The 19,707-nt window shown below is 43.0% G+C and overlaps 1 protein-coding gene across 1 annotated transcript in view; it reads right to left on the reverse strand.

Annotated features, from left to right (window-relative positions):
• Positions 1-4,278: 4,278 nt before the first annotated feature.
• RAB3B (RAB3B, member RAS oncogene family) overlaps positions 4,279-19,707 on the reverse strand; it is a 43,856-nt gene continuing 28,427 nt past the window's right edge. The window contains exons 2-4 of the mRNA XM_035537700.1: positions 14,672-14,790; positions 6,360-6,484; positions 4,279-4,551 (exon numbers count right to left, since the gene is read on the reverse strand). Coding sequence (XP_035393593.1) covers positions 4,364-4,551; positions 6,360-6,484; positions 14,672-14,790 — 432 coding nt within the window. The 3' untranslated portion in view covers positions 4,279-4,363. The remainder of the gene's footprint in view (positions 4,552-6,359; positions 6,485-14,671; positions 14,791-19,707) is intronic.

The following is a 19,707-nucleotide window of genomic DNA, read 5'->3' on the forward strand; positions in this document are numbered from 1 at the left end:
GGCCCCGCTGCCAGGCGGGCGGCTCCCGCCCCGCCGGGAAGTGGCGGTGGCGGTTGGGGAGGGGGTCGGGCCCCGCGTCCTGTCAGCGCCCGCCGCGGTGTCACGTGGGGGAAACGGGGAGGTTCCCGTGGGCTGCGCGTGGCCGGAGCGGGCGGTGATTGGTGGGGGTGGGGGGAACCATCGGGGGGGAAGGAGGGGGAGAGGCGACTTTCGGAGATCAGGCGGAGGGAGGAGAGCAGCGGGGTGAAGGGAGGGAGGGAGGGAGGCAGAGGCGGACCCCAGAGCCCCGCCCTCTCACATCGCGGTCCGGCGTCGTAGCCGCCTTCCCTGTCCGCTGCTCCCCCCCCCCCCCGCTCGGCTGTTGGATGAGTCCAACCGCCCCTTGCGGAGGCCGGCCGCCTCGCTTCCTCCACCCCTTGGCCCAAGCAGATGTCGCTCCCTCCCAACACGACCAACCAGCCCTTCTCTCATTCCCTTCACCTATTGGGCCAAGCGGATGCCGCTCACCTGGCAGAACCAATCAGCTCGCGCGAGCCGCCCCAAGGGCCGTGAGGTGCGAGGCCCCCTCAGCGCGGGCTGGGCACAGCGGCTGCCTGAGGCGAGGCTCGTACCCCTCGCCCCGCCTCCCCCGCCCCTCACAGGCGCTGCGGACCCCTCGCGGCCCGCTACCTTCCCGCTCTCCGCGCCTGTTTATTTTTTATTTTTATTTTCCTAAATAAAACAGAACATCTAACAGAAAAGACGGAGCTGCGGCACTCAGTGCCTGTGGGTGCTGTGGCCCAGTCCCTCCAGTTCCGTAGTCCCAAGCACTTTCCACTCGGTACACAAACTTTCCCCCCTGCGAAGCTGCCGGCGCCTGTGTGGCGAGGCCCAGCCCCAGCAGGAACGCGTCTCCTCTGCTCCGGCATCTCCCCGAGCCGCCACCTCCAACGGCACGCATCTCCCGCAGCCTTTTCCTTGTGCTGCCGCGGGGACACCTTCGCGCCTGCTCTTCCGTTTATGGCAGCCCCTTTGCATCATTCCGCACTTCAATCTCCTGTAACACCAGCGCTGTTCGTTGTTTTCTGTGCCTGTGTTGCCTGCAAAAGGAATGCAGACAGCGATTTCAACGGTGGGAGGCTCGCAGAGGTGAGGGCAGGCAGACCCTCGGGCTTCTCCCCCCGTGCTCAGTGCCTTTTTTCTCCACTAGGTGGAAGCCAAGACCACGTCTCACCTGCAGCCTCCTTTTCTCAGCTTTTCTGACAGAAATGCGCTCTGAGTGCTCTAGGGGATGGTACAAGCAATAGAGAAGCGTGTAGAGAGCAGTCCGTCAGCCCTTCCTTCCTTAAATCTTGTAACCACACTGTTTTTATCAAAACTAAGCCACTGCTGTTAAATGGAAGGCAGTAAAATATAAGAATGCATCGAACGTTTCGGGTTTGTCTTCTGTGGAAGCAAGTCCGTTATTTCCCTCGCCTTGACAAATCATCTCACATTCTGCCATTACCTTTTATAAGCCGACACAAACAGCAATTATTATCGACTCTGATAATACTAAAGTCAGAAGGATGCCACTTAAGACAAAAGGCTTTCTCTCCATTCATGGCTTTTAATGCAAATGTAAGATGAGGAGATCCATCTCTCTATGAATATATTTTATGTCAAGCTTGCCTGCGATTATTTGATTTTGGATCTGAAATAAGGTCTGCAGTATTTCTGCATCAAATGCAAGGTTTCTCCGTGTATGCCATACAAGGAAGGGCAGAATTCATAACCATTTTCTTCGCCACTTCTTTGGACAATTCCGACATGTAGTTACTTGCTGGGTTGTGCTGTAAAAAACAATTCTGCCTAGCCTAACACTTCCTAGCTTGAAGGGCCTGGAACACAGTTGTATTTTTCTTAGAAAAAGACATCTAATTTGACTGGAACATGATGAAACAATTATTTATTGGGTAGAAAAGCAAGAATTGAAATTCAATTTCTGCTGAATCCATTTTCTTTTACCATCAAGTTGCTGAGCTGAAAAATTCATTATTTTCCCTGATGTGCTCTCTTATACCTTCACAGCTCAAAATCATCACTCTGCTGTGGAAGTTTTTATTTCTTTTTCATACTACAGAAGTTACACTAAATCCTGCTTCTGCTGTAACTAAAACACTGCACTGCACATTTATTGGCCAAATAACCCTTGTCTTCACTGTTCTAAGTCTGTGTAGTGATTCTTGGCTACTGGGCTCAAGGATCATCAGGCTGTCAAAAATGGTCTTATATAGCTTGATCTACTTTAAGAGCATTAGAAGACACGTTCTTTATATACGCGTAAGGTTGGCTGATATTAGTAATGCAGCTCATACAAGCTCTCTGACCACACCTGGTGATGACATTTCTCTTTATTTTGCAGTTTCAGGAGTTTAGGTACGATAATCACAGTCCTTGCACTGCACAAATCGCATTTTCAGTACGAGATCATACACACCCAAAATGTCACAGTAGAGATTTCTGAAAGCAAACAAATACAAACAAACTCTGTTGCAAAGGGATCAAGCCTTGAGCACAATGAGCTCAAACTACATCAGTGTAGTTATATTTTTCTCCAGAATACCGTGCTTTTTTTCTTAAAACTATTATGCTTTGAGACATGACAGAACAAAATTACAAAAGCATTCACTAGTGCAATGATCCAGCAAATCACAGTGCAGTGGGCAGATACTGGACTCTAGTTTCTAACAGAAATTCACCTTGGTCAGAGGAGTCCACAGACCTAATAAAAACTTTTCATAATTTTCACCCTTAAGACAGCAAATCTTTCTATATCCACCTAATTTACACTCAAAAATGCAATTTGCAGTCACTGTTTGGAGCTGGGATGGGCAAATGACTGTGATCATGAACAAAGGCATACACTCTACACAATTTTAAAGGTTTGCAAAAGCAGTTCCTCCATATATTTCAGAGAAATGCAAGCTCTGCATGTGGGAAGTACACATATACAGAGTTCTACACACACACATAGAAGATTATAATTTTAGAGATATTGGAAGTATGTGAATATTTTAGGTGTTGAATATTAAAAAATGTGCGTCCCTTCAGAGAATCACAGAACAAAATGTCTGTAGCATAACTGAGATCTTTAACATTTTTCTTTCGTAGTTTAAGTTTTATTAATCACATCTTTCCCTCCCTACACACACACACACTTTTTTTTTTTTTAATTGTACCTTGTGGTTGAATCTGAAACCTGAAAACCTATGCTCACACATGCACCCCTCTAGCACAAATTGAAAACAGAAATCAACAAAATGCAAAAAAAATCTAATAATATTGGCAACAAGATTTTTTCTCCTGATATTTTTCTGAGATAGTGCTGTTCTAAGTCTTACTTGTCAGAATGTGCCTCCAACCAAGCATGCAGCAGCCACATCCTCCTTCCTTCATCCTGCAAAGCATCTGCCATCGAGCAGCTGCTCAGAGTAGATCCAAACCTAGACAGGTAACAGGGAAAAAGCTGCAGGAGAGTCAGCTCTTGCGGCTCAAATGCTTGTGCACAGCAAGGTGCTAACCAGTGACACCAGCAGCGCCTCGCAAGCGGTTACCTGAGACTGAGAAGAAGGCTGCAGGACAGAGCAGCCCCCAGAAGAGCTCTCGGTCCTTCACCCAACACCAGCCAAGAGCACAGGGCAGGGCAGGTATGGCTGCAAGGACTTTTCCTTCCCTGCTTGTCAGCTTCAATTCCTCCATATCATATTCCTCCATTTAGAGGCTTGGCAGAAACTGTGACAACCCTCATCTCTTGGCACTCTGAAGGACCTTGAACTGTCAGATGGAAATACACTGATTTCTGTTCCATCACACAGAAACCTGAGGTCTATGTCTACAGGAGACCAACCATGACTCCAAAAATATCTGGGGATAGCTTGTTGTTGTTTTCAATAATGTAAACAATAAAAATATAAAAATAAAAACAGTGATTTCTTGCCTTATAAGAGAAGATGGTTTTGTCCCCATTTTCTTTTAGACCTTTTCCCTCCTTTTAGGTTTCCTGCTGTTCTCGACAGAACTCTTCCTGCTATAGTACACTTTTTCATTAAAAATGCAACATTTTCTGTGGAAATCACATTTGCAACATTATACAATTCTTTTTCTTCAGCGTAACTCACACATTAACACTAGGTGCACTTACGATATTTATTCTTTTTTTTTTTTTTTTAAATTATCAGATGAGGAAATACATAATATTAAACACTCCAGCACATTAAACAAACATACCAGTTTCCTACAACAGAGACTTCTGCCTTTGGATTACATGATAATGCACCATCACAAATGAAAAGAGAAAATTTAGTCAGGAAAGGAGAAGGACATTTCTCAGCAAGAAAGGTCACTAACACGAGCAGTTCTGCTGCGACGGGGGTGGGTTGTCTGTGAGCCGCACATTCCTTCCAGAAGTGCCCCTGGAAGAGTCTGATTCTATACTCTCCGACATCTTTTCACAGATTATATCCACGAGACGCTCAAACACCTGCCTTACGTTGATGTTTTCTTTGGCACTAGCTTCAAAATAGTCAAAACCTGTGAGGAAAAAATGCAAAAAAAAAAATCAAGACACTGATGTTAGGGAGATGATTTTTAGAATACTAACCATTTTCTTTGGAATTCACCTTAGGAAAACAAGACATTAGACAATTCTTTGGCTCTGTTGACTCTCACAGTCTCAGAATACTGAGCAGAAATACTTCTAAAATTCATCAAGCATCTATAAAGGTCAAAGGTGTAAATAGATCCTTACCAGAGCCCTGGTAAACACTTCTGCAGACAACATGGATCTGAATAAAGCCAGGGCAAGGGAGTCAAATTCTCCCATTCCCATCAGAGAAGTGGGCTGAAGCTGCATGAGGGAGGACCTGCAACTAAATCGTGCTTTGGTCCTGTTTTCTTCTGTTCTTTGTCGGTTTAAGTGCAAAGCTCTTCAGTGTACTCAGTGCCCGTACAGCACACATCCTGACACCCGTTCGGACAAGGGCTGTTCAGCACTGCTGGATTAAAATTAATGTTGTGTGTCTCCAGTAGAGTAATATCAGCAGCCAGCAGACAGCTCCTAACCACAGCAATGAGCACAGACTCCCAAATGCTGACTCTTTCTGATTAAAAGAACTACAGCAAGGCTGGAGTCATACCGAGGTAGGGATGGCACAGAGGCAGCCATTCCTGCTGACACCCAGCGCTATGCAAAACCAGCGTCCTGGCCTCAACCAGGAGCAGCACGCTGAACTGCAAAGCATTACCTGTTTCAGGCCACACACTTTGTCTTTCTAACCACAAGGGTCTCAAAGACCAACCATAACTTACAATGGCTATTGCTTCTGTTTACCAGGCTATTATGCTGCCAACAGCAAGAGCAGAAGTACCACACAGTTTATTTTGGTGTAAGAGACATTTATATTTTGGGGGCATTCTTCATTGCATCAGTTTCCCTGATTCTGTCACAAATGAAGGGAAAGCAAAGTCGTCTTAGCTGATTACCACTGCTGGTAAATTGAGTCATCTTGTGTGAGATCCACTCCCTTCTACCACTTTTTAAAAATCATGGGGTAACAGGTGAAGTGATGGTGGAATTGTTTGCCTCGTTACTAATACGTAGGGAGAGCTCTCAAGTAACAGACAAGGGTTCTGCCTGCTCCACTTGCCACCTCCGAGGATGATTAAGGATGTATGGAAAAGGCAAAAGAAATGAGACAACAGAACGATGATATCTGTCAGTCCAACAGTGTTTTAGCTTTTGCTGTGGCTGAAGCTGTTTTGATTTAATTCACATTCAGGCCAATAAATTTCTTAATTTTATTGGCAAATGATTTCAGTTACATTAATGCCACTACACAAGTTTAGAGAAAAACGCTAAAGGATAACCTTTATGTGAATCATTATGATGAAAGCTAACAGTTTAAGTAATCGATAGTCAATTAAAGAGATTCCTCCTACCTGATACACAAAGTAGTTTCAGGTAATGCTGAACACAGTTATCACATCTAATATACAGAAATGCTGCCTGTTAAAACCAGGTATATTTTCCTGTCCTTTTTTCTTTCAGCTGAGCTAATAAAAGCTGCTCTTTTCAGATAAACTTCATCTTCCTCATATCCTTACATATTAGCATTAGAGATACAGCCACCCTACAAGAAGGTATTATTCAACACTAAACAAGTAAAATACTGAGCTAGAATATATTAATCATCTTTGAGCTAGAATATATTAATCACCTTAATTGTAATGTCACTATTAAAGTGTTACTGATGGAAGGATTTTTTTATTGTACTAATCAAAAGGAACACAGTATAAAGAAGTGGAGAAGAAAAAATAAATAGAAGAGCTATGACACGTACCTAGCTGATCAGCCAGATGCTTCCCCTTCTCCAAAGGAACAATCCTTTCATCCTCCATGTCGCATTTGTTTCCAACAAGAATCACTTGTGCGTTGTCCCAGGAGTAAGTCTTGATTTGTGTGGCCCTACAGCAGGACAAGAAAGATTGTTTCCTTCCATCAGCCGTGCCAAAAGACAATCATATTTCAAGTATGAAAATAAATACCATTAAATAAAATATCCGTATTCAAAGACTGTAAATTAGAAGTCAAATGACTAAGCTTACACACAAAGCAAGGATTCATCCAGTGTAATCTACAGCACCATTCTCTTTTATTACTCCTTAACTTTATTGTCACACGAAGTTCCTTATGAAATTTGTAAGTGCTTTGCAGATCTTGAGATTCAGACAAAAAATTAATGGAATAATTTCTGAAGTCCAGGGGGAGGAAAAAAAGCATTCTTCTAAAGCTCATTCTACTTCAGCTACAATCTGTCAGAAGAACTACAACCAATTACACCCTTTGAGGATACTGGCTCTGTAGAGAAAGCCATAAAATAGATACACACTTCATACTAGTTCTACAACTCCTTGCAAAACATGAAAATAATTCATAACAAGAAAAAATATCTGATTTTCTGCAGAGTTTTGGTAACAACTTAAGAAATTGTATTTTGAGAGTCAAACGTAGATGAAAGCATCAAGTCCTCTTTGCTTGAACAGGAAACTGTCATGGAGACAGAAAGGTGCATAGAAACATGGCAACAAATGCTAAAGAGAAACAGAAATATATCAAATTGGGAAGATGCAGGCTCAAGGTAAGGCTTTGTGAGCTAATATTTGAACCCAGCTGGATTAAGTGACACCTAAGGCAGGAAATAGCAGCTGCAGTGACAGACGGCACGTATCTGACAAATGCCAACATCAATGACAAAGGGATCAAGTACATGGGAGTTGAAGCAGAAGCACTGAGGTGAACTTACAGCCGCTGAAGCTCTCTGGGGCTCAGTGTGCTGAAAAAGGAGCAGAGCTGGCTGCAGACCTCAGGGGTCTGACCTTACACTTAGCCTCTTTATAGTTTTTCTTTGACAAAAGAGGAGTCATATACACACACACGGTGCCACAGAGCCAGCAGTGAAACAGTATTAACACAGTAGGATGTTTTCATCCATTTTTCAGGCTGGCCCAACCTAGTTTATCTTCACCAAATCAGCTCTATCTTTTAAGTCTCCCTCCTTCCCAAAGGTAATTAGGCTGTTCTGCCAGAAGAGATACACGCCTTCCTCTTCCACCCCTTCTCCAAACACCGCTCCAGGCCCTACTCACCTTCCCATTCCCTGTTCCTGCTCAGCTCAGCACCCCTCTCTGTACAGGACCATCGTGGTTTCGGGCAAATCTACCATTTCCCAGGCAGCCAGGAAACCCCTCGGACTTTAACTTCTGTTTAGTTTGCTTGAACTCCCCAAACAATAAAGGCACTTGATTCCTTCGCTTTTCAATTAGCGGCAGCCTCCAGCTCTGATCTACTAATGATAACTTTTAATTAGTTTTGAGTTGCTTACTTGCCTTTGCCATGGAAGCAGAGGGTCACAGTGCTCCACAGATATCTGTGGAAAAGGGGTCACATCACTGTACAACTTGCCTTTAAGCAGCAGCCTATTCAATTTGCACTGGAAAACACAAACCTAGACCAAGCACACCGCACAAGCCCAGGCTCAAACTGTACCTTGCAAAAATAAACAAGGACTTTGTGAAACTTAAATTCTTCTTACTGTCCTCGAAACTGTCTACTGTCCGTCCCCATGTAGACAAGTCCTGTGAGAGCTACGTGATAAGTTTATATGGTATTCTGGGGTTTCTCGAGGCTCATCACAGAAGGAAATGACTTCAGAAATCAGCCAAAAGCCCAGGAAGATGAAATCTTCCCACTCTCACTCTGTAAACAATAGAGAGAATGTAAGTCTCTCTATGTTCAATTTAAAGCACCTACGGCCAGGCTCTTCTGACTCCCATTCCTGTCTCTGGTTTGGATTCAGCCTTTCAGGGGGGTCACATGAAGACACGCTGCCAAACCTTAGATATCTAAATGGAATTACTTGAAACGTGAAAAAGAGGAGAAAAACATGAAGGATCTCCCACCGAATCTCATTCTTGTTTTGTACAAGTTAGTGAAAATCTTCTCTCATAATGCTGCCGTTTACAGTTATTGTGAATAATAATAATAAAAAAAGCTTTACTTACAAAGAAGAATGTCTAAAAAATCCTGATCCTTATCCAAAAAGTGAACAAATTTGTAGGAGCTTTAGGAAAATAAAACAACAAAAGAAAAGGCTTGTGCAATTGAGATGCTTCAACAAATATCACGGCAGTCCTGTATATACACTGGAAAAAATGTGTGACAATAATAATGCTATGCCTTATTTGTGCTGAATTCCCCAAATTAATGATAAAGCATGTTTTTTACAATTCATGCTTAGAAGAAAAATAGCCTCAGGTTCACAGTTACATGGATATATCAAAAACCCAATTTGGAGATCAGCCTTAAGGATAAATAAAGCTAGTGGCTTGTGAACCCACCTGTTGCTTAAATCTAAGTTAAATTTAACCAATTTTTCCCTTCCCTCCTATGAAATTGTCTAGATTATCCAAAGCCATTTCCACAATGTTTTCTATTTACTTCACAGTAGCAAATTCTGAATATATTCTACTTTTTGTATGGTTTCAAATGATGTATAATACACTGATTTATCTACACAAAAGTATCAAGGCAACATCAAATAATAACTGTCTAACAAATCTAGAAACTGAGCTGTAAGCCATAAAAGCTCATTTTAACCCTTTCACTCAGCCTACAGGGAAGACATCTGATTCATGAGAATGAACTGAAGACTTCGTGTTTGTGTACCACATCAAGAGCTTATCTAAACACCTAACATACAAGTATGATCCTCCTTATTTAAGGCACAGAGTACCTTTATTTTGTTCAGATGAAGTATTTCTGGAGTGACACAAAGCAAACCAGAATCCTCTTTAGGATGTCCGTTCATAAGATGGGTGTAGTAAAAAGACCACCCAAGGAAGAAATCCTACGGCAGACTATTTCATTTGTGGACAGGGCAGGAGGCTGTTAAAACAGTCACTGCCAAGGAGCCAGAGACAGGAGGTAAAGTGCACCATACGTACATGGGGTAAGTTTTAGAGGGGATGTTAGAGCTTTATGAAAAACCTTGGAGAAAAATCAGGCTAGAAAACACAGTCTACTATCGCAATTTCCCAGCTAGAGGGAGGACAAGAGCTCAAAGACACCGGAGAGGACTACAAGGGAAAAGACCTCTCTCTGGTTGAGAGCTGACTTTGAACAAGTCTACCTCCCCCTAACTTCAGTGTAATTATGGATTTTGAGATCTCTGCACACCCCTGGGAGCTAAACAAAAGTTTGCCATGGGCAAGAGCTTACTTGGAGCGCTAGGTCTCTGGTTCAGCTGTTTGTTCATGCTTTTGGCTTGTTTTCTGTAGGGAATTCTGCAAGAAGAGATGGTACAAGAGAAAGCAGTGAGATGGGTTGAGACTCACGTTGACAGCCTGCTTACACAGCAGCTTAAAAAACCTGACCCACTGAACAGCAGTAGGCAGGGCACCAGCAAGAAGGAACAAGCTTTGGACTGGAGAATGTCCTACTGTAAAACACATAAATGACTACTGTGTACAACTTGAGGCATTATGAGGTTTTGTGAACGAGTAAAGTTTTAGGACCCAGGAATTATGTTCAGGTGGGAAATTCTTACCTGCCAATGAAAACGGACTAGGATGTGGACAGCAGCTAACCGTTAGTGGAAGAGGCATCATTTCTATTTATTTGCTCCTCATTTTCTTGAGCTACCCTCCTAAGCTTGACTGCATTTGCTTAATGAACCCAGTTCCATGATCACATGCCAGATGATTTACTCACATGCAGAAGTTTCAAAAATGTTAATTTCCTTTTTATTTATTTGTAATAAATGTGTATTACAGTAAAATATCATAAAACTGTGCCTACATGCTAACTTGCCCCTAGATAGTTTGAAAATGCACTTGGTTAAATCAGTGTAAGACTACAGAAAGAAAACCCAAGAGAAGTTCACAAAAGACCTATTAAAATATCTGTTCTGTCTATCAGAGAATATGCACTTCTTTTAAAATTCCATTTCTACTTTCTACCCAATTTCCATGTAAATACAATTTTAATATATTAATTCCAACTTCTTTTTACGTATCTGTCACACAGTCCATTAAACGTGCATGAATGTGGGCACCTCAGTTAAAATTATCGTTTTCTACATATTTTGTATTGAAAATATTTGAACATAAAGATTCTTGAAATCGAAGCCCTTCCTACTTATAAAAGCTTAAATCCTTCTTCGTCATTTCCAAATGTATTCATCAATTTCACAGAAACAAATATTTTGAATTAGATGAAAGCACGTCACCTAATTTGAAAATACTTATCACTTGTTAATTTGTAGTTTATTTTTTAAATTTACAGAAAGACATTTTCATTTCTTAAGGACATTCAGCAGGCTTCATTCTGTAGCTCACTATGCAGGTCTCATCAGCAGCTTATTCATTTTTTTTGTGCCAGAGGAACACTAAAATTCCATCCTCATATGCTATTTTAGAAATAACTCGGAAGATTAACAGGTTCCTCTTACTGGATTTAATTCACGTTAATTGAATACAGCTGATTTATTCTCAGTATCTAGAAATGTCAGTCAATTTGCCACATCATATTGCATCTATCACAAAACGTTCAGCTTAACTGAATTCTTTATTTACTGTAGCTGGACACCAAAAAATGCATCAATAACCAGCCAGAATATCAGGACATTTAAAAGGGAGAAAATATGTGTAGGATTAATTGCTGTAATCTTTTTTTTCTGGAAATTTTCAGGATGTAAAAATACCTGAGATGAGTTTGGCTATTCGCTTTTGCCACGATTATTGCTAATGTAATTCCAGGTTGATGCTCCATCCCTGTTACAGAGGCCCTCCCTCCTGCTGGGACAGCAGGAAGGCGACACATCCAGGTGGGATACAGGAGACAAGGCAGAGGCATGCTACTGATTTCACAGCCTCCGCAGCTTCCCAATTGCTGCTCCATCCTCTCACCAAAGAGAAGCACAGCAGGACTGCTAGGGCCGTTTTCATCATTAGGCGCATTGCTACCTCCTCACACTTGATCTGACGAGGGACTAGGCTCCAGGAGCTTGTTCCACTCCCGTGGTAGATACCTGCATTTTCCAGGGAGCGTACAGTTCCCGACTGAAGACTAGATCCAGTGCAATAGTTTTTGTTTTGAAACAATAACAATATCACCCAGTGGAAAAAAAAAATCCTGCCTATTTGCTGTCAGTGTGCCAGGGACTGATACAGCAGCACCAGCAAAAGACAAAAGCTTTGGATTGCATTACTCATCCCTTCAGAAGTTTTGAAACCAACTTTGCAGAGTGGGGAAAAAACGTCTCGTGGCTGCATGGCCACTAGAGGACTCTGCTGGCACAGCTATGCTGGCTTGCTGCAGATATTATTTCCACTCCTGTGGACAAGCTTCAAAGGAAGGAAATGGGTTACATGGGCTACTACATTTTTACCTGCCCCCACCACCACTTGGCCTCAAAATCTTAAAGCTAAGAGTTGGAAAGATTCCTAACAAGCCAAGTGAAATTCAGCAGTTATGGTCCACCTCTGTGCTTTGGTTGACAAGTTCCTCTTAGCAAAGATACTCTGGGGCTGGAAGAGAGTCAAGTATGCAAAGCTGACCTTGGTACATTCTTCGATGGAACAGATGTTAGACCATTTCAGTACAAAACTTCACCTGTGAAAACTTTAAAATAGTAGCTCAAAGCTTGAGATTTGGTATTTTATTCTTATTTTTTTGCCCAAAAGACGATTTAACTGAAATATTGTATAAAAAGACTGACATTTGTATGAGCTCTGCCCATCTCAAAGATCTGAAGCAACACCACCTTAACCCTCAATACCTAGACATGCTTCAGAATCATGGAAAAGTGGGTAGAAGAAAAACAATTTGAAAGTTAGAGTGACACAAGATAAAAATGGCTTAGACTTGGATTTGATAAACAAAATTCCAAACCAAAATTCCCTACAAGTTGGCTGATTTTTAGACATGAGTAAAAGCCAATGACCCTGTGCTGTCTGTCTCTTGCCTCTTCATTGTGCATTTATTTCCAAGGATGTGCAAAGTCAGCTGCTTTTAAGAGTACTACTTACAAATTGTATAAAATTTAGGGAAAAAAAAACACCTGAAAGGAACTTTTCTGCGACACAGCAAGCGTATTAATAACCTGCATTTGTATAACTCCTCGAGAAAACCTACATAATCAAGTCAGACACCTCCTTCCAAACAATCTCCATGAACAACCCCATTCCCAAGTCCTTCAAGTTTGATTTGATAGCAACGAAACCCTGTGTGTTCGCAGCCTGGTGACAGCCAACCACAAAACAGAACAACTGAAGTTTCCTCACTCTTCTCTCTTCAAGAGTGCTTCTTTCAGAATCTTTCTTCTCCCCAATCAAAAATACTTTCACTGAACATGTGTGAAGCTATATTTAAAACCTGGAAATTTGGTTTCTAGATTTGGTTAAACTAGTAAAACTCATTAGTGGGGAACCAACTTGCAGACAGACAGGTAGATGGGCTGTGTGGTCATATGTACTTCATTTCATCATGAAATCAAGCTGAATATATTTAGAGCTTAGTGAAGGATACTGCCCTAGCTCACGTGCCTGCACTCTTATGGAAAAAATCCACGTGCAGATACCTGCATAGAAAGCTCCATCTGAGTTTGGTGAAAGGTGTGTCACGTGGAGGAACCTGGTTTTGGCAAAACTTTGGGTTTATGTTTCTAGCAAGGAAAAAATCTATTCCTCTCTCATTAGCTGCTGGAAGACAAGTCAGGGAAGGTGTTGCAGACCACCTTCTGCAACATGGTGTCGTGATACTGGAGATAAGGTGAAAGTGGAGACTGCATCTTTAGATCTGATGATCAAGAGCAGCTGCTTGAGTGGACAGTGAGAACAAGTAGTGGGCAACCTTAGAAGAAGGCCAAATTATTAGAAACAACAAACTATGTTGTTTTGGCTTTTGAGTTACAACCTAGTTTAAGAGATGCAGAAAAGGAGCTTGACAAAAAGCCAGACCGAGCTGGGTGCTAACAACCAGTGCCAGCTAAGGAAATTTTAAGTGACCCACCTGCTACCATCACGTTCTCCAGGAAGGTCACTGAGATCACTGCAAATCAATCTGTCAGACTTAGGAGATTCCATTACCCCCTGCACTGCCTTTCTTTGCATGCTGGCCATGCCTATCTGCAGTATAAAGCAACAGGTAACAAGCAGCAATGACTGCAAGATACTTGAAGTCTCCAAGTCTCCCCTGTCAACGCGACAGTCATAACAAGAATTGATGTCCCAATGTCAGAGAGTGTTCAGTGCCATTACAGAAAAGTCAGAGACATAATCTGGTTTCCTCTGACAGTTCTTTATAGCAGGGACGCCCACACCCTACCACCCAGCTCTGAACAGACTCCAGCTGCAGGCCTGTATGAAGGAACTCCCATTTCCTATGACCCAGCGTCCCTCTGAGAGGATGCCATGTCAAAACCAGAGTTCCAGCAACAGGGTCCAGCCTCCCACTTATCTGTGCTGTGCCTATAGCTGCTACCTTGCAGCAGCAGCTCCCGTGTTTTCACCCTGAGCATCGCATTGGTGAGAGAACACCTCCCATCAGCTACCACCATGGGGGCTGCAAGCATTGCCCTGGCTCTTCTGGGAAGACCTCTATTCTTCCTGCTCTGTGTATGTACTTGTCCGGAAGGAAGGTCTGGGCCACAGCTCCAAAATCAAATTGCAGCATGGGGTAAGACGGCATTTCTTCCCAAGGAAGAAGACAGGTGGAGGGGAGCCTCCAGGTGACGAAAGGAAAGTGTACAACAGAAAGTGGGGAATTCACACCTGGGTACCGATGCAGCTTTGATACTGCTATAAAATTTTTCAAGTGACTGATTTAGTGCTTTCTTTTTTCACTCTGGTTTGTTGTAACCAAAAAGTCCAGAAATAATTTTCTGGTGTTTCTGCTTCTGTACTGAATTCAGTGGAGCCAGAAGAGCTTATAATAGCTGAAAATCTACTTCACAGGCTAGCTGCAGGTGAAGAAAGAATATGGTGTTGTAAAGCAATGTGAAGGGTGGGATGTCAGATGTTCTCAACAAACAATTGTGAAGAGAGAATTACACAAAACAAACAAACCTAACAACACTGATAACTTATTTCATACCAGTCCTGCACTGCATTGAAAGAGTCTTCACTGGTGATATCATACATGAGGATGAAGCCCATAGCTCCTCGGTAGTAGGCTGTAGTGATGGTCCTGTATCTTTCTTGTCCAGCTGTATCCTGAAACAGAGATGAATATTTAGGCTTTAAGACTCAGATTCTCAGAAACAGGACTTGTAGTTAGGTCCTGTATGTAAAATAAGGCAATTGCTTTTCATTATTATATATTTAAAAGTTATCATTTGTTCTCGCTGAAACAAGCTCTACTTAAATCTTAGCATTAATTGGGCTTTTGCATCAGTGATGATCTCTTAAATGTGTTTTGACACATGTATTATTAAAAAAAACAAAGATGTCAACCCCTTAATTGCTCCTCTCTGCCTCAGCCTCAATGCAATAACCAAATGTTAGCAGAGTTCACTGAAGGATGGCACTTCAAAGCAGAGGCAGTGTAAAACAGTCCAGCAGTGTACCTGGCAAAAGACATTTGTGTTGCAATTTAGTGTCACGGTCAGAAATACATGATTGAGATGGATGATGTGGGTGATTCGGTTCTTACCTGAGGTTAGAGACAACAATTAAAGGCTGGATGAAGTGAAAATTGTTATACAAAGTGAATTTGATATGGACTGTCCTGATCACAGTAGCTGAGGTGTATATGCTCATTCAAGACTTATTTATCCTCTTCTGCAGCTTAATTCTTTTCACCTGTGGAGCGCTGAAGAATAACTTTACCTGCAGTTTTCATTACTATGTTCAGCCTGACAGCACAAAGGTGAAGCTCTGGCTCTGGCACATACAAGATAGGAATTTCAAAATACTCACACCAGCTGGAAAATACGCCAACTACCATCTGCTGGATGACAACATTTATTCCTCGTATTTCCGGTGGTCTGCTCAAACTGGGGAATATTTCTACATCAGATCAGTAGTCCTCTAGCCAATCTGCTCCCTCTGGACCTGCCTACTGAATCAGGGACAGAAGTTACATGCTTCAAATAGCATGTAGGAGGTATCTACCATTTGAACAAAACATTTCATCCACCTTTTGGCAAAGAGCAACTCCATGAAATAGCTGCAGGGAGGCGTAGGGCCTTATCTTCAAGGGAATGCTCAGTACACGGTGTTGACTGCTGGTTACTCTTAAAGGTCATTAGATCTGAGATGAGTCCTGAAGTCCTCCAAAACCCCCACTTCAGAAAGCATTCACTGCCATTAAATTAAAATGTGATTAACAAAAATTTTCTCTCTCTAGAGAAAAAGATCCAAAAAGGACTTACTCACATAGCTACCTGGAAGAGAAAAATAAATCCATACAGAGCACTCTTCCAGAAGCATAGGGTACGTTTCTGATCAAACACTCCACAATCCAGAGAAAATACATGAGGTGCAATGGGTAGGATATCCAGCTTTTAAAATCCTAGTCCATAGGTCCCATGAATGCAGCTTTATTAATTTATTTGCATGCAGGAGACAGTGTTGGCCCTTCCAGAACACACTCAAGCAAGTATATGAAAAGGGAAAACATCAATGATCACCTGTTGTTTGGCACCAGCACATCACAGAGGCTCTCTGTAGGAGGAAGGCGCTTGTAAATAAGCTCCCTGCAGCTTGCTTAAAAGGCTCAGCCTATTGCACTGCCATGAGGCTATCCACAGCTCTAACACAAAGTGAATCTCCCAGGGCAGAGATTATGCAGCATGAATCTCGCTGTGTCTCCACCACACCTCCGGAAAGATGAAGAGATTTTTCACTGGGACTTGTGCACTTCTTTCAAGGCAGGGTAGCCCACTGGCTGATCACGGTGACGCACTATGTCTAAGAAATATTTCTCGGATTCCCTCTTGACAAGAAGCACCAGAGTGAGGCGGACACCACCTTGCAGCCTGAGCGATCATTTCTCCTCCTGCCATTGATAAACCCATCACAGAGCTCTCCCGCTCACTGACACTGCACCCTCACTTAGCTGCTGAGCAGCTAAACCAGCCGGGCCGTCTGGCTCCTGCCTGTACTCCTTCAGGTGGGAAGGGTCTCTGAGCAATATTTTCCACTCTGTTAATAAGGAGAGACATGACAGTTGCTTTATTTTAGCCTGATTTCCTGAGGACATGAGGCTTATAGTATCACTGGTCTCCACACGCGCATGTGTGTATGCTTACTCTAACTCTGGAAATTACGAATGCATCTCAAGTCAAATCTGATCAAAAGTCAATCTTGGAGGTATGCTCTTACAAATGGTATAAAAATAGTTGGAATGGAGAAGAGAGACATTGCGCACACAGTAAGCTCAAGTGCAGCGCTTATCTTTCTCAGACACAAAAGGATCCACAGGAGAGATTTTCTTCATGCCTCATTAGGACAAAACACCTCTCTCTTTAGGAGAAAGACCTAAATCAGTATAAATAACTTCTCAGATACTACAAACGATGAAAAAAAATAAAATCCACAGGTAGTCGGGCTTCGTTCATTCACTTGCTCCCAGAGTTACTGTTTACTGGTTCTACCTCCCAATTCTCACCTCCTATTTTCTGTTTAAATAGTCCCTTTTTGGCTTAGGGCAGGAGATTGATCAGGCAGTAAGAAACCACAAGCAGCATTGTCCAGCTATACACAGAATAATTCGGAAAGAAACAATTCAACAACGGCTTGGAGCAAGGAGTCAACTCTGAGGAGGTCCTGGGAAGCCTGAAGGGATGAGGGACCCTCACGCTGGCCTCCAGAAGAGGCGCTGGCACAAACTCCGTGCCTGCCTTCACTGAGGAACTGCACTCAGCCCACAGACTTATGTGCGTTACAGGGAGGCTGTGAGGCTGCCTGAAGACTGTGAGTTTGGTAATTCTAGATTGTTGGATTTTGTATCCCCCTGTGAACCCCGGTGGCCCTGATGTATACCTCAGTGAGAGGTGGGTACGTGGCAGCAGGGGGCACAGAGCCCCGGGGGCCTGCAGGCATTTGCTTAGTGACAGCCTGCTCTGGGTGGGCAATGCACTGCCCTCGTTAGGAAGGCAACTTGCACATTCATTAGTGTATACTTTGGTGCCTGCCTTCTCAGGTTATCTGGGAAGAGGGAGGCCAAAAACAAGCATCCTATATTTCACGGTACGTAAAGTTTCTTCACGGCCTTGCCCTAGCAGTAAGGCGGCCCGAGGCAGAGGTGCCATTCACCTCTACGTGACTCACTGGTGGGTTCCCAGCTCTGGCTTACTGCACAGGAACAGAGCACCTTTTCTCCCCATAAAGGTTTTTAGTCACATTTCTCCAAAGCCCTTTGAATCTTTTAGTATCACCCTAACGTGAATTTTCTCCTCAGGTTATGTTAGATTCTTAGACAGTGCTAAAATGACTTAATTTTCCTGTCTCTCACACTGTTTTATGCTATCTTTGTGTGAACTGCCCCCCCCCCTCAAACACACACACAGATTTTTCAACAGAAATGAAAGAAAATAAACTGCAGAATCTGAGCTCTATTTCCTCAGCTCGTACAGTAACTGCCCTTACATCAGTTTAAAATACCACGAGCTGCAGGTAATTAGGCGTTTCAGTTTTGCGTACGAGACATTTATCTAATGAAGGAGAGAAATAACTGATGCAGATTGCTTTTTTTTTTCCACCCCTCAAGTTGTTTGCAAGATTTCCAGGTAGAACACAAACTCGTTAGAAGACCAGAGAAGCAAGCAGACAAGGCTCAGGCGGGGATGAGCAGAAACCCGCTGCAGCTCTAATTAACAGTCTAGCCAAATGCCTAGGAAGAAGAGCCTGAGCCTTCAGCATCCAGAAGCCTGCCTGGCTCTCCCTGATGAGGAATCAGATAGCTTAGTTATAGCCAAGCACAGAAGGGCCTCTGTGAGGTATATTTACACTAATGTGCTAACAAGTCTGTTCTTTTATAGCTTACATATGTGCCTGTCCTTGATATAAACAATTAAACAAACCCCGCAAGACCATTAGTTGGGAGCTTGAATCAAAAAAATGGAAGGTTTTGCATTAATGAGCAATCAAAATTCAGCGTTTATCACAGGAAAAAGGATCTAAATGCATCTGCATCGTGTGCAGATGCCCTCTACTCACAAGGTCCATCACCTAAACATTCATACAAGCACAACCATCTATTTGTTGTTTACTCGGCTGTCTCAACAGAAACAGCAAGGTACTTGCAGAGGAAACACACTTGAATTTTTAAAGCTCAATAAATGATCTTTGCTGCTGGTCTGAAAAGTCAGAGTCCCTACCATTGCTCTTCTAACGAAGATTTTCCGGTCACAAGTCCTTTGTATAAAATGTCACTGAAACTTCACATCTGTACCAGATTTAATCCCCTCAGCACTGTGACTTTTCCAGCAGTGTACGTGACAGTCTATAGTAAATAAGCCTTGCAATTCTTTGAAGGATTTGTTGTTGTTGTTTTTCAAAGAATAAGAATACCTAAGAACAGAAGTTACCTGTTGTCCAGCTGGATGGCAACAACTGCAAACTGCACGTATGGCAATCTGCTGCTGCTATGTACTTAACACCTTCCTTGCGTAGGCTGCTAAGAGACTCAGAGCAGAGGCTGCATCTACCCCAATCACCAGCACCAGCCACAACTGCCAAAGGCTATTGCTATAGCTTTTAGGTATACCTTTTTGCACCTTGTTCCAAGTCTGGTCAGCCTTGGAGACAGGGTAATGGACTTCATGACACAGTGTTTATAGGGGCAGCAAGTTGTTTGACATCAAAACATCAGGAGATATCTGTCTCTCTGCCACCAGAGCTCAGCTCTCAGCAAGACCGGGCACCTCACCTCTTTTTCTCTACAAGACAGGTAACCCAAGTAAGCAAGAAAAAGGCACATCTTGCAGGCAGAGGGCTGTTTGTCCTGCTTCAGGGCAATCTGGGGCTCCTACTTGACCCATTTATGTCCAAGACCTGTTTACTTTCCCGTCTGCATGGATGAGGAAACATCTGTGCTCATGTGAAGCCTCCTCAGTTGCATGCCAGCATCACTGCTGTGAAAAGACAGCGCTGCTCTGCGTTCGTAACCTCTGCTGCTCTCTTCCC

Source organism: Cygnus atratus, chromosome 8, assembly GCF_013377495.2.
Source record: "Cygnus atratus isolate AKBS03 ecotype Queensland, Australia chromosome 8, CAtr_DNAZoo_HiC_assembly, whole genome shotgun sequence".
NCBI classification, from domain to species: domain Eukaryota; kingdom Metazoa; phylum Chordata; class Aves; order Anseriformes; family Anatidae; genus Cygnus; species Cygnus atratus.